This window comes from Bombyx mandarina, chromosome 18, assembly GCF_030267445.1.
Source record: "Bombyx mandarina strain Sakado chromosome 18, ASM3026744v2".
NCBI classification, from domain to species: domain Eukaryota; kingdom Metazoa; phylum Arthropoda; class Insecta; order Lepidoptera; family Bombycidae; genus Bombyx; species Bombyx mandarina.
In genome coordinates, this window is record NC_143224.1 from 2,627,852 (window position 1) to 2,653,174 (window position 25,323).

At 38.8% G+C, this 25,323-nt stretch overlaps 2 protein-coding genes across 2 annotated transcripts; both read right to left on the reverse strand.

The window, feature by feature from the left end:
- Positions 1-939: 939 nt before the first annotated feature.
- Positions 940-5,968, reverse strand: LOC114244471 (uncharacterized). The gene is made up of 4 exons (XM_028176311.2): positions 5,749-5,968; positions 3,206-3,418; positions 2,028-2,157; positions 940-1,213 (listed from the first exon to the last, which is right to left on the reverse strand). The coding sequence occupies exons 1-4, from the start codon at positions 5,833-5,835 to the stop codon at positions 1,086-1,088; spliced, it is 558 nt and encodes a 185-aa protein (XP_028032112.2). The 5' UTR covers positions 5,836-5,968; the 3' UTR covers positions 940-1,085.
- A 1,916-nt stretch (positions 5,969-7,884) lies between these two features.
- LOC114244336 (uncharacterized) lies at positions 7,885-13,849 on the reverse strand. The gene is made up of 4 exons (XM_089734842.1): positions 13,763-13,849; positions 12,082-12,306; positions 10,487-10,622; positions 7,885-8,023 (listed from the first exon to the last, which is right to left on the reverse strand). Exons 1-4 carry the CDS (start codon positions 13,847-13,849, stop codon positions 7,911-7,913), a joined length of 561 nt encoding a protein of 186 aa, XP_089590968.1. The 3' UTR covers positions 7,885-7,910.
- Between the last annotated feature and the right edge of the window lie 11,474 nt (positions 13,850-25,323).

The window sequence follows — 25,323 nt, forward strand, 5'->3', positions numbered from 1 at the left end:
AGAATATAAATTAACTAAGACTTGACCTAAAGGTCTTAGTTAGCAAGTCATAAAATCACTTAAAAAAAGATGTTTTTTGTCAATTTGACTTTGAAAGATGTGGGTTTTGTGTTTCTGTCAAATATTTCTTTTCTTGTCAAGTTTCTGTCAAGCAAAGCACTTTTCTGTTTGGTCCGTTATTAAACCAATTAAAATCTAACTTAAAGATCCAAATCTAAATTATCACTAACAATACCAGCCTGATAATAGTCTATTTTTGCATTTATTTCAAAAACACAGACAAATGGCTTCGCCAGTTATTATGTTCATCCATTTTTATTTCATGCGCACAATGTTTAAGATTATTTATAGTTAAAATGAGAAATGTAATCTACAAAAAATATTTATGGTATATTAAAAAACCTTTTTATATCGACATACGTAGATGTTGGCAGTCACCTTTGGACATCAGATCTACCAAAAACTGTGTGCTTAGTACATCATATTTATTCATTTAATTTGATATTAGCTTTAGTGTTGTTTTAAGAAATATTTAAAGAAAATAATCCCGAACAGAAAAAGTCTTAGTGTGCTTAGTGCAAGTTTTTTAACGTTTTCGATAGCGTAAAAGTTATCTCAAAGTATGGAGTTGGAACGTTTGCCTATGTTTGCCGCTAGGGGCGCTGTTCGGGATTATTTTCTAGAAATAACAACACTACAGCTAATATCAAATTAAATGAATAATTATGATGTACACATGTGTAACAGATTCTGATATCCCATCCTTGAAACTGCAGCGCGTAACTACTTTTCTGAAAAGGAATAGAGGATGTTGCTAACTGCAGTGGGTTCACCTTCATATAGCCACACCAACCACCAGTATAATAACATCGCTTTTTTGAATAAAGTTATGTAAAATAACATTTCGATATACAGTAGTAATCCAAAAAAAATCGAATCTGATCTTTTTAAAGCATATATTATACTAGAAAATAATACAATAATTAAATTAAATGACACAATTTATAAAAAACATTATTTATCTTAACTTACATAATATACATAAGTGGGCATTAATAATCATTTATTTAAGTAAAAAGTGCATTTTAACTGTAGGCAGATGGTATTCTTCCCGTGATATATAAACTCTGCATTTCATAAGTCTTTGGCTTGTTCTCTTCCTCCAATTCCAATGCTGTACTTTTCACAACAATCGTACAGATAAACAAAAAAACTGTGAAGGAAAAAAAAGCGGGCTAAATTAAAATGGCCGCAGTTTTGTGACGTTAAATTGCAGACAGTCATTGCTAAAACTGTAATGACAATTATTTTTTATTGTTTATTTGGGATTTCATAACGTGTTTTTATTTTTGCTACGTAAATGGTTTAATTAAGTTATGACCTACATGTTGTTAAATGATTACCAGAATCCATTGACATTGATTGTGATCCCACCACGCATCTAGAAACATGAGGTCGAAACCTCATAGAACCTCACAGAAAGCTGCTGGTCATTCTCCGGCAATTCCCGCCGATTAGTCACGAGAAGAGATGGAATGGTGCTATTTAAGACCACACAGTCAACATTTTTTTTTTTTGCTTAGATTGGTTGACGAGCTCACAGCCCACCTGGTGTTAAGTGGTTACTGGAGCCTATAGACATTTACAACGTAAATGCGCCACCCACCTTGAGATATAAGTTCTAAGATCTCAGTATAGTTACAACGGCTGCCCTACCCTTCAAACCGAAACGCATTACTGCTCCACGGCAGAAATAGGCAGGGCGGTGGTACCTACCCGTGCGGACTCACAAGAGATCCTACCACCAGTAATTACGCAAATTATAATTTTGCGGGTTTGATTTCTATTACACGATGTTATTCCTTCACCGTGGAAGTCAATCGTGAATCGTAAAGGAATATTTTCAATAGGCAATGCAGATCAAAAAGCAAAAGGTAAATAGGTTCGATAACATACCTATGACAGTAAGTTTAAAAAAAAAAGTTAATAGTTGTCAAAGTACTTCTTACGTTAGTTGGAATACTTACAGCTCCAAATTAGCAACAGTATAGCTGCTATGAAGCCCAAAAACACACACGACACTACAACCATAGCAGCAGCCAATACTAGTAAATATAACGCAGCTTTAAAGTAAATTCGAAGATATTTGGGATTTTTCTGGAAAAAAAGCAAAAAAAAGTCTAAAAACTTCATTCAGTTGAAAATAAAAACGAAAAAATATTTCCTCTACATAATCGTTGGGAGCTGATGGGGTTTTTTTTTTTTTTTTTCTCGGCCGGGGCCGAACCTCCTACGAGGTCCCCGCGCCTAGTGGGCGCGCGGGGTATGTGAGACTCAACGATCTGCAGGTGTTGAGAGCAGATCGCGGGCCCAAGGATTTTAGGGCCCACCCACTAAACGACTCCCCTGCACTCTTACACCCGACGTCCGATCTCCGTCCGGGGTCAGAACTCGTTCAGAGTAGGGGGGTTCCCGCGGTCAACACTACAACCAGACACGCGGCGCCACCCCGAGGACGCCCGACCGAGGGGTCGTCGAGTCGATAGTCGACGACCAACGACGTCAGTCTCCGCGGTACGGCGGCCCTACCAGGCCACCCGGGCGGTGCCGCTGGTGTTCCGGGATACCCCGCTGGGCCAGAACCAGCCTGCCGGGTCGGAACGCGATACACCGCCGACCGGGAGCTTATGGGGCTAATCCAACTAAGGGCGGACGAATTCTCTCCCCGTGAGTCTCGTGAGCTCTACCTGAGTTTTTTTTTATCACGGGTCCTAGTAATAGTGCCTAGTGCTTCGCTGAATCTACCACCGGATCGAAATCGCAACCCACTGAGATTCAACGAGAAACTCAGGAGACTGTGTCAATAGGTTAATTCCTTGGTCGAACACGACGAGTTCTAAGAAAACGATGACAAATACTTATCGTAATAATTTAAAAACAAACTCGTATTGATATTAAGAAACAAATAGAATAAACTAATTGAAATGGAATTTGAATGAACTCAATTAAAATAAAATGTTTGAAAATAGGCCAAGAGTACCTTTTTTCACATAGTTTATTAGTTTTAACAAAATATAATTTTATATGTCGCTACTAAATCCTCATTTTCATTCGATTAATAAGTCCAAAATAGTTTTTAAACGGTCAAGAATTTATACTTAGTTTTGCAAAATAATATTTTTAGTTTACGTAAATAAAAACTTACCAAGTGAGCCCCATAAAGCAAAATAATGCTTATTATTAAATAGTAGATAAAGACAAGTATAGAGTAAGAAAATGATAGGTATAGAGAAAGCGCGTGGTGCTCCAACTCTTCTTGTGTGTGCTCCGTGCTTGGGCTATCCTTATTATTCTCCACAAACGAAGCCACTCGGTAGATCAACCAGGAAATTGAAGCTAGTGCTACACAAGAGATTATCTGTGAATGATTAAATTATCTGTGTAAAATGGCTCCAATTATTCCTTTCTAATAGCAATACCTGTTAATTTGTAAGTTATTATGATTGTGACCATAGATTTTATTTGCACTTGTGACTGACAAACTGCAGTCGGTATGTCCTGCTGGCTTGAAATAGGTTTAAGTTTTGGTCATTATTAATGAACGTCTTTAAGAAAGCAAGAAGCCGGTACAAAAAGGGTTTTAGCCTCAATTACACATAGGAAAAAAGTCAAAATGAACGTTTGTATATTGCTAGAAAGTTTATTTAATAGATTAGTCGACAACTAAATATAAAAACAAACCACAAAGTTCGATGATTTATGACCACGCCTAATACAGGGTGGCCCATAAGTCCTTTGATATGAAAAAAAATTTATTAAAATAAAACTAATTACATTATGAATTAAATTTTTATTTACATAAAAAGCTTAAAAAACGGGAATTATTTTTTGAAAATAACATCTCCTAAATGTAATCCGTTGCGATCACGGCACTCTTGCAAACGACGTCTAAAATTGTCGATGACTGCGCGGCACGTCACTGCTGAAATGCTTGTCATTTCTCTGCGGATGTTTTCTTTTAGGGCCTCAATTGACCGCGGGTTTGTGTCGTATACTTTAGCCTTAAGGTAGCCCCACAAAAAAAAATCCATCGGGGTCAGATCTGGACTACGTGGAGGCCAGGAAATGTCTCCTCTCTTAGAGATAACTTTGCCAGGACAAAGTTGACGGATAACGGGCATAGCAGTGTTAGAGGTGTGAGAAGTGGCCCCATCCTGTTGAAACCACGTCCTGGCATTAAAGCCTGAAAAGTTTTGCAATTCTGGTATGAAAAACTCTTCGATCATAGCCACATATCGCTCCGACGTAACAGTAACTGCGCGCCCTCTGCCATCCTCAAAGAAGTAAGGCCCTAGGATACCATGGGCTGACATAGCGGCCCAAACAGTCACTTTCGGACTATGTAAGGGCTTCTGATGCTTAAGTTTTGGATTGATGGGGCTCCAATAGCGGCAATTTTGTTTACTAACATGCCCGTTAAGATGGAAATGAGCCTCGTCAGAGAACATTATGTTATTGAAGGAAGTAAACCGATTCAACATTTCATTCGCATAATTTTGTCTTTGAATACCGTCAGTTTCCTTTAATTCTTGAACCAACTGAATTTTGTAAGGGTGCATATGTAAATCTTTCTTCAAAATCCGTTGTAACGATGTCCTGGATACGTTTAATGCTCTGGCGCGCTTACGAGTTGACTGTGTCGGATTTTCGCGAATAGACTGTGTCACTGTGTCAATGTTTTGTTCCGTACGTGACGTCCTTGGGCGACCCAACCGCGGTTTATCTAACGTCGAACCGGTCTCCTCGAACTTAGCAACCCAGTTCTTAATCGTTTGAAGAGTTGGAGTGTCGTCAAAGTTGTGTAAACCTTTGTGTTCTCGAAATTTACGCCGCGCAACGGTTGCCGAATTGTCGTTTTTATAAAACTCGCGCACACAAAACGCACGGTCCGCTCCGGTAAAACGCTCCATCGCGACTAAATTCCCAGAAACCGAAGTTACTCCCCCCGCTTCCCCTGCACCGCTCACGCGCGCCCTGTTCGTTTTATTCAAATTTTACTTTTCAAAGGACTTATGGGCCACCCTGTATTATTATGAACTTCTTAGTCATTGATGATACACTAATCAGTATGGTATCGTGCTCTTCGAAAAATTTTACCTATTTTTTCCTATGTTGATATGATTGGGGACGCCTTAGACTTTTTGAGGTCGCGTACAGAAAAAAATACACATACTGAATCCTTTTGACATAGTCCTTTTGAGACGTTTGAAGTAACTTTGAAATATCCAATATTTTTTCTATTCTTACAGCCCACAGACCAATAACTAATAATAATAACATAAATAATAATAATATAGAAACTGTAGCTCTTTCCACAACAGGAGTCATTCCTTACCATCTTCATAGCTTTAAATTAGTCAAACTCAAACAAAGTCCCTCCTTATCATAACCCTCCAAAAATCCACTATTTTAAACACCTGCCGAATCGTGAGGAAGTTTATGCAGTTTGAAGATAGCACACCATCACCCAACACACAAGCAGTTCGCACTTGACTTGCGACCGTGCTGACATGCAATTACCGGCTCCGCCGAGAAAACAAGTCGAATAATAATAATAATAATAAAATAATAATAAGAAGCAATTAATTTAATAAAATTACTTTGCGATAATAAATAACGGAACATCTTCAAGGTTTCATATAAAAATAAAACTTAAAGTTTTGTTAAACATTAACATTGTATACATACAATCGAAAGATATCCGATTAATAACGATCCAATCCTCAAGGGTATGCAACAGCAGCATTTCGTGAATCTCGGCATGTGGAACACCATCTTTAACTTTTTCAATCACAATTTTTTTTTTTAGAAGCGTTTACAAATTTGTTATCTTATTTAAATGGGTGTGCTTTTTGGAAACACTAAATGTGAACTTAGTTAAAGTGAATCAAGCTGACCGCGTTAAGACTACTTTATCGTGTATCTGATACGAGGTGATAATTCGAACCAATCAGAGACAGGCATCGACTATTTGATTATCGTAAAAACACATTTCAAATAATATTGCTCACTGCATTCATTACAGAGTTCTCATAGTACAGGGAATTTTAGCTTGTGAGCAGAAGGCCGTGTGGGTTTTATTTATCATGTATTATTCCTCGCGTTGTCTTCCTTATTACTGATGACGGTCGTGATTCCTCAGATGAGAGATTAATTTGTCTTTGACGATGCCCGTCAGCCTGTAGCGTATATATTAGGTACGTAATATTGTGTTATATTCTATTTTATCAGCCAACAGACGTCCACTGCTGGACATAGGCTTCCCCCGAGCCTCGCCACAAAGATCGGTCCTACACTTTCTGCATCCAGCGAATCCCCGCGAACCTCAATAGATCGTCTGTCCATCTTGTGGGAAGCCTACCCACCCTAGGGATGATCGATATTCATCGATATTGAATAAACATCGATGTTTAGCTGAAAAACTTCAATGTTCCTGCATCGATTATTAGCTAGAAAACATCGATGTTTTAACATAGTTTTAATATCGATGTTTTGGTTTCGATAACATCGATATGTTGAAGAGAATAAAATATCTAAGGGTGGATGTACTTTCTAGCTGGTAAGTCCTTAAGTAGTACAACTATTTTAAATTAGATGACACTTTTTTTTTAGATTTTATGTATGTGAATTTAGAAAATGTAAATTGTGACATGTGATGTCCGAGTCAAGTCCAATAATTAAACACCGCTTATAATCCGTAAAACGTAGCTTTAATTAATAAGCACGTATAATAAACAAAATAGACAGTTTTATTTCCCACCAAAAACATCGATGTTTTGCTATCGATGATTATCGTACGTCGATAATTTTAAATCGATGTTAACATCGATGTCAAAATGGATGTTTTTCTAATAACGATTCTCCCTAAACCACGCTACGTTTTCTGGTACGCGGTCGCCACCCATGAACTTTTCAGCCCCAACCGCCATACGTTCTACTTGCATTAGACGTAGTAGATTCATTCGCGAAGCAGCTAGTTGCTCTTGAGTTGTTAGGTCTTCTTTGGAGGCGCTCGGGCAGCTGTTAGCAAATCCCACCGCTGTTAGCAAATCCCACCCCTCCTGTATGAGCCTTTGCTCGCCCACCTGCCCTGGTGAAACTGGAAAGGCCTTCGGGCCAACAGTAATGCATCAATCATAAAATAAATTAATAAATCTATCGCCGGATCGGAACCGCGACCCACCGAGAAGATTTGGCGAAAAACTCAGTGGCCTCTCTCAACACTCTAGCTCGAATACGAAGAGTTTGACGAGACCGGGACAAATGTTTATCGAAATATTTTTTTGATAGTCCTAACTATCGTTTAATTTTCAATAAAAACACGTTTAGCACTCGGGGACTGTCGCGGTAAAGCTATTGCATAGCATTTTTTATCAACTTATGCAATTATTTTAATTAAACAATAATAATTTAATATTAAAACAATAATAAAATAAGACCACGCTATATTTATAAACACAAAAGCAAAACATTAACTGTCCCCTTCACACTCATAAACTAGACCGCGCGAGAGAGAGATGGACAGACTTTTCATGATACACATGCAGTGCGACGTCACGCCGCGCGCTTATTCACAAACACTACACAAGCACGACGTGGGAATGTGTTGAACGCGAGCTACATGGTAGGCGGAGTGTTAGGTTTTATTTTGGTTACCGAATTTCTTGATTCGGTCGCCGCGCTCAAAGCCCGCTATAAAAGTTATGCAATAGCTTAAAAATATTAATTATAAAAATATTCTAATGAATTTTTGCAAGTACAGTGTCTTCGATACTAAAACGCATATTTCATGACCGTACCCTTTACTTTCAACACAATTAAAATCATTTAAGTCATTTAGCAATACAATTTTACAATTCACATGACACATTAGGTATCTGAATTTTGTTGCACACGAAACTTTCGTAACCCAGTAAATAGTTGTAGTAGCTGTAAATCACGATGAACGAATAAAACTCTAAAACTGAAAAAGAAAAAAAATATAAATTATTATTTTTAATTATTAATATTAGACTATATTCAAAAAAAAAATATTAAGCATACAATAAAAAAGAACACTATATAAAAATAGATTGTTACTGGTGGTAGGACCTCTTGTGAGTCTGCACGGGTAGGTACCACCACCCTGCCTATTTCTGCAGTGAAGCAGTAATGCGTTTCGGTTTGAAGGGTGGGGCAGCCGTTGTAACTATACTGATATAATAGCCGGCAAACTTCTTGAGCATTTGTTGCCGTAGTGGGGGTAAGTTTGCGCATGGTACAATCACGTGCAAAAACATTATTTACTCTGCGTCATAATGCCATTAAATTATTAAAATCAACACATGTATTTATTTATATATTTATGAGAACATCAACAAAAAATATAGGTTAATAATTGTAATAATTTAATCTGGGGGTAAAATAGATATTCCTTCTATTAAGTCAAAACTAGAGCTGTTGCCAGGTCTTGGTTCAGTTGAAGCGAAGCTGGTATTTGTAATTTTTTTTTCGTTATCATAATCTTCACCATCATCATCACTGTTTTTATCACCCGAGTTGCTATCATCGAGATGAGTCGACATAGGGATCATCGGTGTAGTTTACAACTCGGTCGGTTCGGTCTACTTTTTTGTCTATAATTAATTATTTTTTGAAGATATTCGATTCGTAGTAATCGAATGTAACTTTTTTCAATTACCAGCTTCCGATTATTTTCTGTTTTTTTTTTCCATCTGAAGCCTAGTTCTTTCATAATTCGTCGTAAACTTTATACCGAGCCATTAAAATTTATATCTTCTTTAAATTTTTCGAAGCCTTTCTACGGTACGGAGATTCGCTGCTTGTTATGTAGTTATTATGATTACATCTTTTTATTACAGATTGAACGAAACTATCCATTCCGGTAACTTTCTTCTTCCCTGATCTTTTCTTACCCGGAGTCCGAAACACGGCGAGCAAGCCAGAGCCTTTAGCTTCGTTAATAATGCACCTAACAGTACTCACGGATGTTTTTGTTGCTTCCGAAGTCTGTTTTACTTTTTCCATATCATTCTTCCCCTGTTTTATAATGAAACAATATACGTCGTACACAATTTTTCTACCCTTTCTTTTGAATACTATACCAGTTTGTCGCGGCATAGTGTATTTTTTATAAAAAATCAACAAACACTCAACAAATAGCAATGGCAACAAAGTCAACAAGCAATTATAACAAATAACTTAACAATTAATAACGATAGACTTTTCACTGTACGCAAGCGTACTTTTGGGAGAAAGCGGAACGAGGGCGCGGTGCGGGACGCAAGGTTCTACTGATCTACCAATAACGCGCTCGATACGATTTCCCCTGCCGTCGCGCCTCACCCTCACCACCAAAGTGATCTAAAATTCGGTTCTGCGCAGTCAAGGTCATTTGCTCAAGAAGTTTGCCGGTTACTATACCTTTAGAACTTATATCTCAATGTAGTTGGCAGCATTTACGTCGTAAATGTTTATGGGCTCCGGTAACCGCTTAACACTTGGTGGGCCCTGAGCTCGTCCACCCACCTATACAATACAAATAAGGGTGCGTGTACTTATGTACGCCTGTAAGAAGTTATACTTTATTTTTATTAAATTTATTCTTTTTTTTTTATATTAAATAGTTAATAATAAATATTTAACGTTAATAATTTAATAATATTTAGTATGTATTATATTAAATAATAATTTTGTCATTTATATTACTAAAAAATGAATGCTAATAACACTTTTTTTACGAGTGTACATGCGCGAAAATTCACCTGCGGCTATATTCAGACTCACCAAGTAACGTCGGTTGTATTGTAATGAGCGATTTAGTGGGCAACTTCATTTCTGTTAATTTTGTGTCACGATGCGCGCGCATCGTAAAATTTCACTCCATCAATTTTTCATAACGCGCCTAAAGAAGTATAACTTCAAAAAATAATTCTTTGTGCCGCTCTATCAGCCTATGATATTGAAATTCTTTGTAATAATTATTTATTGCGCCCTTAGCAGCAAACGAAGATAAACGTTCTAACTCCATACAAATTTGAGTTAACTTTTACGCTATCGAGAACGTTAAAAAACTCGCACTAAGCTCACAGAGCTAGAATGATATGAACTCGTGCCAAGATAGATACAAACCTTTTTCACCAAATACATTAACGCACAACAATAAAACTAAGTTTAATTTTATTTTAACGATAATTTGTGTTATTTTTACCTGCATTGTGAATGTAGTACTGTGCACTATCGGGTAAGCAATGAAACGCTATTCAGATCGAAAAATCAAATCCTTATTCCAATTTAGTTAAAGCTTATAATTGTATCTCAAGGTGAGCAGTGGCATTTCGGTTTTAGCGAGTTATGACGCATAATGTACCTGGACTCAAAGTTGAACTGAATGAATAGCTACCTCCAAAACAAAAATATACATTACCTACGAAGAACAACATAGCCAGATACCATCCTATGAGGAGCTTGTGAATCAGGCACAGGGTGAAAAGAAATATCGTCTCAAATAGCCACGTTACAAAACGGCATATTAGATACGGTTCAAATAGGCGAGATTTCTCCTGAAATGCATTAGTATTATTATTATTATTATGGATATATTTTTTTTCTCAGCTAATGCTGGTAAGTGTGAACCTAGCACGGGCTTACGCCAAGTGGGTTGGTTCATTGTGTAGTGTTGTAGGGGTTTGAGTAGTGGATGTAAGGAATCGGCGCACTATGGAACAGGTGTCGATTATTACAGATTTTTGTAAAGCGATGTATGAATATTTATTAAGATCAAGTTCTGAGAGCGATGTGTGTAATGATTTTGGAATGAGTCCGGTTGATGAAATTATTATGGGTATAATTTTAACGGTCTGTTGATGCCACATTTGTCGTATTTCATCTGCTAGTGGTATATATTTTTGTATTTTCTCAGTGTATTTTTTCCTTATATTTTCAGAATTAGGTATTGCAATGTCTATTAAGTATGTAATTTTTCTATCTTTTAGTGTTAGTGTAATATCCGGTCTATTATTTGTCGTGGTTTTGTCGGTAATGATGACTCGGTCCCAGTACAGTTTTACTGACTCATTGTTGAGTACACTTGTAGGTTTATATTTGTAGTATGGTTCTGTTTCATCTAATAGGTTATATTTAAGTGCTAACTGTGAGTGGATTTGTTTTGCTTATTATTATTATTATTATTATTCCACCAAATACAGTAACAGCTTTTGCTGCCGTTGGTTCGAAATTTGTGTGCATTAATTACATAACGGACGAAGACCACTCAAGACCAATCGTATAAAATGTACAGTACCCGACGATAAATATTGCACATCGACCGTTGGAAAGAGCCAATCGGCTAATTTCGGCTTCGTAGAGCGTTGTCTCTGTCGCACGAAACACTACCAATCCGGTGCCTATTAGAGCCATACACTACTTCGTACGTACGCACTTTTCCAGTCCGCGTGAAGTTAAAATAGCCCCTTGGGCTACGACAATTGGGCTAAAACGATTAGCTAGGAGAAAAAATAACTTCAAGAAGGACTGACAAACATCATGTAGGTAGTACTACAATTAAGAATTCGGTTTCCTGTCCCAGGGTTGATGGTGGCGTACACGTTTTGACGTCTATCCCTCACACACAGCCCACTGAGTTTCTCGCCGGATCTTCTCAGTGGGTCGCGTTTCCGATCCGGTGGTAGATTCTGCAAAGCACGGCTCTTGCTGCAACGTCGTCAGGTTTGAGCCTCGTGAGCTCACCTACTAGTTAAGGTTACGCTGAAATAGCCTCTCAAGGCTATCATTAGGAAAAAAAAGACGTCTATGGATTCCGGTAGCCACTTTAAAAACCAGATTATCTGTGAGCGCGTTCATCCTACTACGCAGTAAAATTAAAAATAAAAAGCATTCCAATTTTTAAGAGGTACGGATGTTTGTTCCCCCATCAATGTATTGATTAATTTAATTGGACTTAGCCTGCTTAAAAAAAAATGCACATAATCCTTTTATTTGTTAATATCAAAATCAACTCACAGTGTACAGACCCACAGCCACGTAAATAAGATGAAAGAACAGAAACGACTCAGAAACCAGTAAGCTGATGTAAGCGGCGTACACGTAGTAAATGTTTTCTTCATTAATCGGCTTTAGCTTCCTCGAAGACGTGTCCACCAGTAAAGCCCCAAACGGGAAATGACGGAGGGCAAACACCTCTAATATAGCAATGATGAAGAAAACTAGACACAGGAACGAACGCAACTGAAAAGTATTTTTAAAGGTTTTTTTTTTTTCGATACATTTACCTGCTTTTGGCTACTATTGGCTACTATTGGCTACTGTTGGCTACTATTGACTACTATTGGCTACTATTGGCTATTTACAACTTTTTTTTCCCTACCTATTCTGATAGCCTTGAGAGGCTATTTCAGCTTCACCCTAACGTGTGTGGGTGATCTCACGGGGCTCAAACCGGAGTGTTGTTAACACTGACCCTAGCAAGAGCCGTGTTTCGCAGAATCTATCACCGGATCTGAAACGCGACCCACTGAGAAGATCCGGCGAGAAACTCAGTGGGCTCTTACTACTGCTACACAGTAAAAACGCAAGATATTATTAAAAGACGAAAACCGACTTTGATTATATGAATCGAGAATATCATCTTTGTGGTTAATGTCAATTAAATAAATAATATGCACTATCAAAAAAAACTCAAGCAACCGCTTTCAAACACAAAAAGAACCATTAAAATCGGTTGATGTCGAAAAATTTTATGAGATAAAACACAAAAATAAATACAGTCGAGTTGAGAACCTCTTTCTTTTTTAAGTATGTTAAAAAGTATATAATATACGTTGACAGTCGGGTGATTCAAGGGATATCTAAATTATGTTAGATCCCTCACCGAGTTTAATCAAAAGACCATCAAAATGACCGAATAGTGTAGGAACTTTAGATTCCAACAACCCTCCCCACAAAGTGGGGGGCGATGAAAGCTAAAATGGCGCGAACGTGAATATTTTTCTTGTGAGCTTAGAAATTATAACTGTAGTGTAATATGTTTGTGAATTCCGTAGATTTTAAGGTACACAGCGAGCCCTTAAAGGTCTAAGGATTTTTGTTAAATTCCGGATTTTTTGTAAAGATTTGATAAGGTTATTTTTTTAGGTGGAAGAGATTACTTGAGCCCGGAGACAATTACAGTTTCGCAAGGACATATGAAAGGGATGGGATTGGATAACAGCAGTTCAAGCGTCTCCGAAGGAGACCTAACGCTCCAGGGTAGCTGCTTTGCGAATGTATCAGCTACAGGATAGGACTGACAACCCTGCCACTGGATAGGTACCACCCTGCCTATTTCTGCCGTGAAGCAGTAATGCGTTTCGGTTTGAAGGCTGTGGCAACCGTTGTTACTATACTTGAGACCTTAGAACTTATGCCTCAAGATGGGTGGCGCATTTACGTTGCAGATGTCTATGGGCTCCAATAACCACTTAACACCAGGTGGGCTGTGAGCTCGTCCACCCATCTAAGCAATAAAAAAAAAGAAGATCCGGCGAGAAATTCAGCGGGTCGATGCATGGGTTAGGTTACACGTTGAACTCTTTGACGAGTTCGTCAGTGCTAAAGCTGCAGGCGTCTGATGATAGTGAAATGATAAGCAATTCAGAAGCAGGTCTATATTGGTGGTAAGGTTTCTCAGGCACTTTTCACTCACTGAAGTCCACAGCAGCACGGTTATTGATCCACATCGTAACGAATACAGCAGGAGGAATTTCTCAATGGTGGGCAAAATAACTTGCATCTTGCCCTAATACAATTAGTAATCATTGAGCATTGATAAAATGTAAAAGTTGTTGAAAAAAAAAATATATTTTTCGCACACAAAATTTTGTTCTGAAAATCTGAAACTTAATTTTAATATTATGTCAAACATGACAGAATTCTAGAAAGGAAGGACCGGCGTTGGCTAACGGTAATTTTGCCAACTGAAAAGAAAACAATGTTCAACTTTTTTGCTTGATGAATTGCTTAGATGGGCTGACGAGCTCACCTGGTATTAAGTTACCGGAGCCCATAGACATCTACAGCGTAATTGTGACTACCCAATCTTGAGCTGAGTTCTAACATCTGAGTTTTTACAATACGATGGCTGCTACACCCTTCAAACCGAAATAGGTGGTTTTAGTAGAGCGTTAATGTAGAGTCGTGTGGACCCACAAAACTTATCTTGTTTTATTATTTTCATGTTTTGTAAAATGTAACGTAAGGACACTTTCCGCCTTCTTTCTTTGACATTACAATTTTAATTTCTGTTTTTACATCAGGCGAGGATACTTAATAGTGAGCTAACAACAAAAAACTCTGTAAGCATTGCAGTCAAGCCAGTCTAGTGTCTGTCATCGAGAAATCTGGTCATACCTCGTTTGAACAAGTGCATGTCTTAACGGGAAACGTCGCGAAAGAGAGTAGATACCACCAAATATGACGCCCCGCGCACTTGCTGTAGCAGCCAATGCATATTCGTTTTGCCAAATGTTAGTTATATGACACAGCATGCTTGTACAATCTATTGTATTAAAAAAAACCCGGTCTGGGTATGCATGAAATTCTTTAAAATAGTTATAGAATAAGCCTTTTGAATGCCGTTCTAGAAAAAGAGGATGAATCCAGTGTATTTTCTTTGCTTTGCGTTTTTTACGAGATAAAGTCCAAATCGCTCGACGAAAAGATCGTAAATTGGCGTCGATTGGCTGCTATAACTAGCTGCTCTAATATTTCGGTTGCCACAGCGAGGCTGCCTAGTGCGCGGGGAACCTATATTTCCGCTTCAAGCCATCGGGTGTTGTAGGTTTAAACGACAATAGAACCTGTGTCTTAATGTAGTTGCGACAAACAAGGCCACTACCACATCTAGGTAGGAAGACTTCAACCTATTGTGATGAAATTGTCATGTCGAAAAAGAAAAAAATTATAATAGATGACACTGTCAAAAAAGAGGGAGGAAGAAAAATTACACGTAAAGCACTTTTATAAAGATTGATTGAGATATAAAATAAAAGACACTAACTATATAGAAAAGCATTGTTTCAATAAAGATACCCTCTATGAAAGGCCTTTAATGGTGTTTGAGGTGTCCATGCTCTCGTTCGGCGGGCTTAATGCAATAAATGATAATAAAAAAATTGAGCGCGATAAAGTTCGAAGAAGTTGGCTCAACCTCAAGATTGGTTCACGATTTAGTCACGTATTACTGAAATTTGCATTTGGTAGCGCTGGTGGTAAGGTATAATTTGCACAGATAGGCACTACTGCTTCGCCTATTTCCGCCGTGAAGCAGACATGCGTTCCAGATTGAAGGGTTGACCAATAGTCCTTTTTTTTTCTTTCCTACCTATGCTGATAGCCTTGAGAGATTATTTCGGCTTCGCCCTAACATGTAGGTGAGCTCACGGGGCTCAAACCGGAGTGCTGCTAACATTGGCGCTAGCAAGAGCAGTGCTTCGCAGAATCTACCACCGGATCGGAAACGCGACCCACTGAGAAGATCCGGCGAGAAACTCAGTGGGCTGTGTCTATGGGTTAATTCGCTCGTCGAGCCCTTCGTCGCAAGCGACAGGTTCGGCGAGAACGCTAAGCAGTACTTATGGTACCTAAAAACACCGTTAATGGATCGGGAGGATCCTTAATGACGTGTTTTAGCGACGTCGACGAATCGTTCTACAATATAAGCTGAGAATTGCAGCTCATGTTGCAAATTGGCTTCAGTAACCGCTTACCTCCAAGCGAGTCGTGAGTTTCTTCAGCTATCCTAAAATTAAATTCAGCTATTAAGTAACGAGTGCTTCAAATTTTGCCAATCTCTATAATATGTGATTCTGTTTATTGGCCGTATTGATTTGGCTGCCTACAAATATATGAATTACAGTCGTAAATAATCATGAAATGTCACTATAAATTATTATTATTATTATATGTTTAAATATGATGACGTTGGGTCTGTCTCGTCAGACATTTGACCTAGGCATTGAACTTGTCGCTTTCCTGGATAGCAGGCCTTGGTGGGTGATAATGACTGGCAATAAAATATACAAGGGTAAATTACACAAAATTAGGTATCTTTATTTCTGCTACGAATGTTCTTGTGTTCTCATTTGAGGTTTATTACAGCCGTTAATACAACACAACTGGGACTTCAAGATCATGCCGATTGGCAGAAACCCGAAAATGTTTAGCATCAAGACCTTGAACGTCTGGCCCATAACTCGTGGAACCAGGAGAGCGTACTAGAACCCCAGGAGTTGAGGAATGCACTAATCATCGCGTCGACTACATTTAAATTTTTATGTTTATTTTTGTTGACTGTACTTTCGTATACTATGGAACAGCGAGATCTCGTATCAAAGTTTTTTTTATTAGTACATAAAATAAGGCTTCTTACAATACTATATATTATACTATAATCCATAATAATATCCTATAACTACATATAGCTACCCTAGTATATAATAAATGCCATTTAATATATACTAGGGTAGAATTTCTTTCTTTTTTTTTTACTCGCTATCCGTTACTTTCTTCTGTACCATTGATTGGAGCCCCTTCTCGAGTAAAAGCCTCCTCCAGCTTCTTCCAAACCAGAAGACGCACAGACAAAAGATGGACATTACAGACAACTATGTGGAAAGGACCAAAAGGAAAAAGATGAAGAGGGCGCCCTAGAAAAATATGGATAGAAGATAAAAAAAAGCGATAGCAGGAAGCGATTGGAAAAAGAAAACCATGGACAAAGTGGTTTGGATCTTTGTACATAGCTTAATATAATAATATAAAAATACAAATGCTTATTGAAAGTCTAAATAAATCGACCAGCCACAGTACCGAGAAGCAGCGGTCAAACTTATCGAGCGTATCTTCTATGTTTTCTGTACTATTAATAACTCAAATAACATTAATTTTGAACATAGGGTTCAGAAGGAGAAGAGAAGTTGCGCCTAGACGGTGTTTCCGATTGGTATCAAAGATTTGCAATCTAGGGCAAGTGACGCGTGTCTTTTAATCCAATTAGAATTTCCATTTCGCTTTAACTATTCATTAAAAACATTTTGCAGACCATTTAAATAGTATGAACAGAGCAATTGATTCTGTGGTGTAATAGATAGCGTCAGCAGTAATGTGTTTGATTCTTATTTCGGGCAAACATTCGTGTGACGTGTAGGTTTTTTCGCTCTGTAGCTGGGTATTTATTATCTATCTATATATTAATACGTGAAGCAAAAACTTTATATCCCTTTTTACGAAAATTGCGCGGACGAAGGAGTATGAAATTTTCCACACTTATAGAGAATATAGAGAAGAAGTGCACAATGCTAATATTTTTTTAAAATAATGCCTAAAAGATACATTAAATCAATAAAGAAAACATTACACACACTACCATGTATTTGACGCACACACGTATGTATACTATTTATTGTTAAACTTTTGTTCTTGACGTTTATGGTCAAATTGAGAATAGATTAAATATTGTTTGTCTTTATTAATCTTTTTTTATAGTGTAGCCTTGGCGAAATTTGTATTTATAGTATGTGTACAAACTTACAATTCCAATTAATTATAGTCGAATTTCGACTACTGTGGACCTCTAGTATACATAATTACGCATTTATTTATTTGATCATTTGGACCAACAGAGTGATTCAGAACATCGGTAAATGAACACTATGTTACATGATAAATGTCAATTCAATTATAGGTACAAAGGACAACGCAAGTACTTATATAATTTAGATACTATATAAGTATTTATGTATGTCCTTCGTGGTTCCCCTTTTTTATTTCACATATCTATTCGCATGTAGGGTAGGCGAGCTCACGGGCTCAACCTGAGAATGTTTGCTAACCCTAGAAAGAGCAGTGCTTCGCTGAATCTACCACCGGATCGGAATGGCGACCCACTGAGTAGATCCGGCGAGAAACTCAGCGAGCTGATTCATGGGTTAGGTTGCACGGCGAACTCTTTGTCGAGTTCGACGAGTACGGTTACCGATGTCCCTAAGCCTGCTCCTAGTGTTAGAGCTGAAGGCGTCTAATGCAAAGGTTATTGGATCTGATGGATCCATAAGGACGTGTCTAGGGCGTCGACGGTGACTGGCTCCTGCGTGATCAGGATTCAGGGAGTAGTCAGCGGCGGCAACGATAAGGCGATTATCATGACGCATAGCCTTATCGAAGTACCGTTCCGACGCTGACTTCATGTATTTCTGGATAGATTCGAGGCCCAGGTCGTCGTGTAGGTCAATGTTCCTCACGAACCACGGAGCTCCGACGGCTAACCTGCAAAAGCGGGATTGTAGAGATTGGAGGGTGTCTATGTGTGTGCGGGCCGCGTGAGCGAACACCACACTCGCGTAAGTCATGACGGGCCTTATGCAAGTTTTGTAAAGTGTCACCTTGTTCCGAAGGGACATTTTACTCCGCTTACAGATCATGGGGTAGAGTCTACCGAGGATAAACGCGGCATGGTCACGGACTGATTTTATATGCGGGCGGAATGTCATCGATGCATCCAGGGTAACGCCCAGGTACTTGACCTTCCTGGCCCAGGGTATGGGTTGTCTAAAGAGAGTAATCGGTGGTGTGAGATTCCTCCTCCTAATACGGGAGGAAATCCGTGTGGAGCTTCCCCTCTGAAATATCACCGCAGTACTTTTCGCTGGGTTGATGTCTATGCGCCATTTTCGGAACCACTGTCCTAGGGCTAGGGCTGCGCTCTGAAGCTTCTTCGCGATTAGGGACTTGTTTCTACTGGAATAGTAAACAGTCGTGTCGTCGGCGAATAAAGCTAAATGGGTCGGCGGCGACCGGGGAATATCGTTAACGAATAAGCTAAATAGGAGGGGTGATAGGACAGAGCCTTGCGGGACTCCAGCTGTGAGAGGTCGTGGGGAGGAGCGGGTTCCCTCGACTCGATATCGAAAAGAGCGGTTCGACAAGAAGTTCCGTATGATGAGCACGAGACTATCCGGCACGCCCATGTTGAATAGTTTGAAAATCAAACCGTTGTGCCAGACTTTGTCGAACGCTTTTGCGACGTCGAAGAAGAGAGCTCCCGTGTATAACGGTTTTGGTCGATTAAGCCCCACAAGAATGTGCTCCGTGAGGCGGTGCACCTGTTGAACGCATGAGTGATTTGTACGGAATCCGAATTGTTCATCGATGAGAATGCCCTTGGATGAGACGAAGTCTCTGAGGCGTTTGTAGAGCAGACGCTCATACAGTTTGCCTAGAGACATGAGGAGGCTAATCGGGCGGTAGCTCGTCGGATGATTTTTCGGTTTACCGGGTTTATGTATGCCGATAACGTCCGCTTCTTTCCACACCGCGGGAAAGTTACAGTTCGCCATAGCGGCATTGAAAATAGATGCCAACATCACGATGAGTTGGACGGGTAGAAGTTTAATAAAGCGGTTGGATATACCGTCGGAACCGGGAGCCTTGCGGGGACGTAGGTCTTTGATCAAGTCTTTAACTTCCATCGGGGTGACGGGTGGTAACGCATCCGAGGGTGGCAAGGAGGCTCTGCGTTCTACCTCACTGTCTACGAATTCTACATGAACAGGGTCCACGGATTGAGTGCTGGGCGTGCACTGGGTTTGCAATGTATCAGCCAGCAGCTCTGCTTTTTCGTCATCATCGAGCGCCGCGAGTCGGCCTGAGGGGCCTACGAGGGGGGGCATACTTACTACCGTATCCGATTTGAGAGTACGAGCTAAGCGGTAGTAAGACCTTTGGGAGGGCGCGAGTCCTTCTAAGAAATCAGACCATCTGGCATCTCGGACTTCGGCGATGCGAGACTTTACGTCGCATTGTAAGGCACGCATTCGAATACAATTTTCCGCGGTAGGATACCTGTCGTAGGCGCGTATCGAGGCGTTCTTAGCTCTAAGGAGTTCCCTAATATCGTCGGACAATTTGAAGCGGTGAAGAAAGTCCTCCGCTACAACTTGTTTCGATGACCTATCTAATGTCGAGGTGATGTGTGACGTTAAGATGTCTATGGCTTCAGCGGTATCCTGAGGAGACGGGGTAGAGTCCGGGCTAAACGGGAGCGATGGTGGATCAGATTCAGCCAGGCTGATGCCCAGCGTGTGCCAATCCACCACAGTCCTCGTGACGGGAACGGAATCGGGAGCGCGACCGAGCTTCATAACGACGGGACGGTGGTCTGAATCTAACTCTGAAACTACTTCGATCGAATGTAAGCGCAGAGTTACGTTTTTTAATAACGCTTTGTCGAGTATATCCGGGCGATGCGCGATATTTAGCGGGTAGTGAGTCGGGGTTAGCGGAGCGACGATATCGAAGGCGAGATCATCGACTAACGCGTCAAGCTGCCTGCCATTCGGGGTTGTGGTGTGTGAGTTCCACCTGATGTGTTTACAATTTAGGTGGCCCGCCAGAATGACAGAGCTCTCCATGCCGAGCAGCGCCTCGATATCACTGCTTAGAACGATCTTATCCGGTGGAAGATAAACGGACGCGATAACGATCGGCGCGTGTCCCGTCAGTGAGATTCGGCACACTGATGCTTCGATATTAGCGAGCGCGGGAGGATCGAGCGGGACGCAATGCAGGGCTCTTCTATAGTAAATGACGGTACCACCACCACGAGCAGAGAGCCTGTCGTTCCTGACCATGTTATAGTTCGCGATTTTAGGGTCACGGCGCGCGGGCTTAAGTAGGGTCTCCTGCACTAAAAAGATATCAATTTGATGGTCACGCAAAAAGTCAGAAACCTGATCAGGTTGATTTGCGAGACCGTAAGCGTTAAAAAATCCTATCGTTACGGATAGGGGCTTTATTCTACTTATATACGCCATTGATTACCGGCGGAGTGAGGGGAGGACGTACGTATTTAATGACGCGTATACGTTGGCGTATTCTTGCACAACGGCGATAAAGTGTTGTGCAGTGGAGGCAGCGCGAATGGCGTCGCCCAAAGCGTTAACGCGCTCAAAGTTGATCGACTGAAAGAAGTCGATCGCTAAAGCGAGATTGTCGGACGCGACATTCGTTTTCACGCGGCTAACGTTGTTATTGTAAATGCACACTCCACTGATAAGCAATTACCGAGAATTTTTTTTATCTCAATAATTTATGTGTCAAAAATTTTACGGGATAATTTCCATCGATACTTTTGTTTACTTATGTATCTTTCCGCGTACAAATGAATGTAAACAATGACGTAATTATACAAATTTGAAATTGAACTGATAAAGAAAGTTTATGTAGTCAACTTTAGTTTTAATAAACAATCGTTAAAGTGTCAATACAATTATGGATTCTTCAAAGAAATTACAAAGATTAAACTGGAAAGTTACTTGACGGCAGAGTGGTAGGGTGAGTTCAAACGACTTGTACCACACTTATACACTTCACATGATACATTAGGTATCTTAATTTTGATGCACATGAAACTTTATTTTATACCCATTAAAGGGGGAATGCCCACTCTCCATAGTGTGCTAGGCATGGTGGATCATAGGCTAGGTGGACATCAAATATTACTATAAAAATGGACTGATTCAAATTCTTAAATGTATTAGATATCTAAAAAATATATTGAAATTGAGGCCACTATTATAAAAAATATAATAAAAATAAAAACTTGTTTTGAGGTTAATTTTCTATATAAATACTTCAAGAACTTTTCTTTTTTTAATGTTTAAGATGTTCCTAATGTAGTTATAATGTAGTTATAGTCCAATAGTAGTTATTAGGGTATAAAAAACACACATACTTCTTTAAATATCTATATTTTCTTCATCTTCATACACATAGTAAATCATCTAAAAATAGCACAGGAGAGCATATACACGGTTTTAAATCTCGGTCAAGTTAAAACCACAATTCACACAATGTTTTTCAGTCGTAGTACGTAACGTTATTGATAAAAGCAAAATAAATCGAAGAAAAATCAAAACACATCCATTTTGAACGCAAGCACAAGCAGCAAGCGAAGTGTCAGTCAGATTAAAACTAGTGTTGTCAGTATAATGAAAAATAATTACATGAAATTCATATTATATCGATCATTTTAAATAACCGTAAAACGTAATAACCGTAATAATAAATAAATAACCGATAATCGATTTATTTCTTAATCTTTTTTTTACGAGTACAGATTATTTTTTATTTTTTATGTTTTTGTTTTAGTTGTACATATTTAAATAACAATACAAGTTAAGTTTTTTTTTATTGCTTAGATGGGTGGACGATGTCACAGCCACCCTGGTGTTAAGTGGTTACTGGAGCCCACAAACCTCTACAACGTAAATGCGCCACCCACCTTGAAATATAAGTTCTAAGGTCTCAAGTATAGTAACAAGTTAAAGTCCAATGGCTATGTCTTTATGTTATTTTATGTGCTTATAATCGATTAAAATCGATTGATTAAAGATAATACTTAAAATGATTTATTTATATGTTTTTTTTATATACTTAAAATATTTACTTAATACGTAAAAGGTTTTGATGCTGGCAATATTTTTCCCGCAAAAATAAAAATCTTGTTTTTTTCAACAGAGTTACTTTTTTTAAACTATTTATTGTAAACTGTAGTGGCACTTATTTGGAAGAAAGTAAATGCATATTTATTTATGACAAAATTAATGCACTAAGTATTTTTTCTCTAATCTATTGTCCGCTTTGGGCCTGAAATGGGCATTCCCCTTTAATAATTGCAGTAACAGTAAATCACGATGAACGAATAAAACTCTAAAACTGAAAAAGAAAAAAAATATATTATTACTGTTTTGAATTATTAATATTTAACTATATTTAAAAAGTTTTTATTGAAAATACCTCCTCACAATACGCGCTGTATCAAGGGTAACTATGTAGTCCCGTCATGACTTACGCGAGTGTGGTGTTCGCTCACGCGGCCCGCACACACATAGACACCCTCCAATCCCTACAATCCCGCTTTTGCAGGTTAGCTGTCGGGGCTCCGTGGTTCGTGAGGAACGTTGACCTACACGACGACCTGGACCTCGAATCAATTCGGAAATACATGAAGTCAGCGTCGGAACGATACTTCGATAAGGCTATGCGTCATGATAATCGCCTTATCGTTGCCGCCGCTGACTACTCCCCGAATCCTGATCATGCAGGAGCCAGTCACCGTCGACGCCCTAGACACGTCCTTACGGATCCATCAGATCCAATAACCTTTGTATTAGATGCCTTCAGCTCTAATTCTAGGGGCAGGCTTAGGGACCCCGGTAACCGTACTCGTCGAACTCGACAAAGAGGTCGACGTGCAACCTAACCCATGCATCAGCCCGCTGAGTTTCTCGCCGGATCTTCTCAGCGGGTCGCGATTCCGATCCGGTAGTAGATTCATTCGCGAAACAATTGCTCTTGAGTTGTTAGGTCTCCTTCGGAGGCGCTCGGGCAGTTGTTAGCAAATCCCACCCCTCTTGGCTGAGCCTTTGCTCGCCCACCTGTCCTGGTGAAACTGGAAAGGCCTTCGGGCCACCAGTAAACTTTCAATCATAAAAAAAAAAAAAACTATGTAGTATGTGCTAGTGCTAGTTTTTTAACGTTCTCGATAGCGTAAAAGTTAACTCGGATTTGTATGGAGTTGGAACGTTTGCCTTTTTGAAGTGAAACTTCTTTAGGCGCATGGGGGTAAATTTTTTACAGAACGTCACGCAGGTATGTAACGGAAGTGACATCAAACTACTATTGAAATTAAGTACTTGCCAAATGTCAGTAGTACATAGTAGTTGTTGTATTTTTCCAACTGGAAAGGCAAATGTATCATACCATACAGCCTAATTTTATATTTTTTTTTGTGAAAAATGTTAATAGGAATTGAAATGAAATGAAAAGAATATGGAACATTAATCAAATAGCATGAAATTAAATTAGTCAATTCAATTGGCAAAATATTAGTCATTTACAATTTAGAAATCTAAACATAATGTGACTGTCAACACTGAGGTTTGAGATTGACATTTGACAGACTTTTGGCGGGAACATAATATCTTCCTTTTTCCCTTCCCCTAAGTCTCTGAAATCTAAAGTTTTAGATTTGTATAAATAAAAGCAAGACTTATAAATTAGTTCGCCAAAAAAGTATCACTTCTGACTATGTGTACTTTGTACGCACGCACTTTTTTTTTTAACGTTGGGGAATCCATTTACTGTCAAGAGGGAACGTTTGCCTACGTTTGCCGCTAGGGGCGCTATTCCAACTCCATACAAACTTAAGTTAACTTTTACGCTATCGAGAACGTTAAAACCTGGACTAAGCATACTGCTCTGTTATATTTCTTTATTACTTTCGATCACAGGTGAAGAAGTCGCTCGCCTGAAGGTACGTATTCACTGCAGGCAATGGTATCCACAAAACCAGGGACTTAGCTTTTATTTTAAAGTACATTGCGTGTAAACAGCTATAACTGCGAATATCATAAGTTAAAATAATTCCACCTTTTCAATTGTGACATTTCATATTTTAAAATAGTATAATTATTGTGATCAATATATCCCCGATTCACTTCTTCCACTTCCGATTTTAAGAACTCACAACAAAACTTAGTTCAGAAGAAACTTTATAACGACATCGAATTCTCTTCTTAAATGTGGTAACAGATATTTCCGAAAAAGCTTCTGAATAAAGTGACTGTGATAGATAACAAACAAACAGACAGAAAGATTGGATAAAATTATTATTCTCCTGTTCCTAGCGATACAAAATATCATATTAAAAAATACGATTATTTAACGGATTTTGAATTCAAATTGTTATTGGCTTTAATTCCACGATGTTGATTCTTTTTTTTGTTTGTTTTTGAAGTTATACTTCTTTAGGCGCGTTATGAAAAATTGATGAGAGTGAAATTTTACGAGGCGCGCGCACCGTGACACAAAATTAACAGAACGAAGTTGCCCACTAAATCGCTCATTACAATACGACCGACGTAGCTTGGTGAGTCTGAATATAGCCGCAGGTGAACTTTCGCGCATGTACACTCGTAAAAAAAGTGTTATTAGCATTAATTTTTTAGTAATATAAATGACAAAATTATAATTTAATATAATTCATACTAAATATTATTAAATTATTAACGTTAAATATTTATTATTAATTATTTAATATATATATAAAAAAAAAGAAATAAATTTAATAAAAAAAAAGTATAAATTCTTACGCGCGTACATAAGTACACGCACCCTTTTTTGTTTTTGCAAAACGGAAACAGCATT

Coding starts and splice junctions, on each gene's coding strand:
- LOC114244471 (XM_028176311.2), bottom strand. CDS start 5,835: ATGGTGTTCCACATGCCGAGATTCACGAAATGCTGCTGTTGCATACCC. Junction 3,419..5,748: donor TAATCGGATATCTTTCGATT/GTATGTATACAA, acceptor AATCATTCACAG/ATAATCTCTTGTGTAGCACT. Junction 1,214..2,027: donor ACTGTTGCTAATTTGGAGCT/GTAAGTATTCCA, acceptor TTTCCTTCACAG/TTTTTTTGTTTATCTGTACG.
- LOC114244336 (XM_089734842.1), bottom strand. CDS start 13,849: ATGCAAGTTATTTTGCCCACCATTGAGAAATTCCTCCTGCTGTATTCG. Junction 12,307..13,762: donor CCGTGCTGCTGTGGACTTCA/GTGAGTGAAAAG, acceptor AATACTTTTCAG/TTGCGTTCGTTCCTGTGTCT. Junction 8,024..10,486: donor GGCTATGTTGTTCTTCGTAG/GTAATGTATATT, acceptor TTTCTTTTTCAG/TTTTAGAGTTTTATTCGTTC.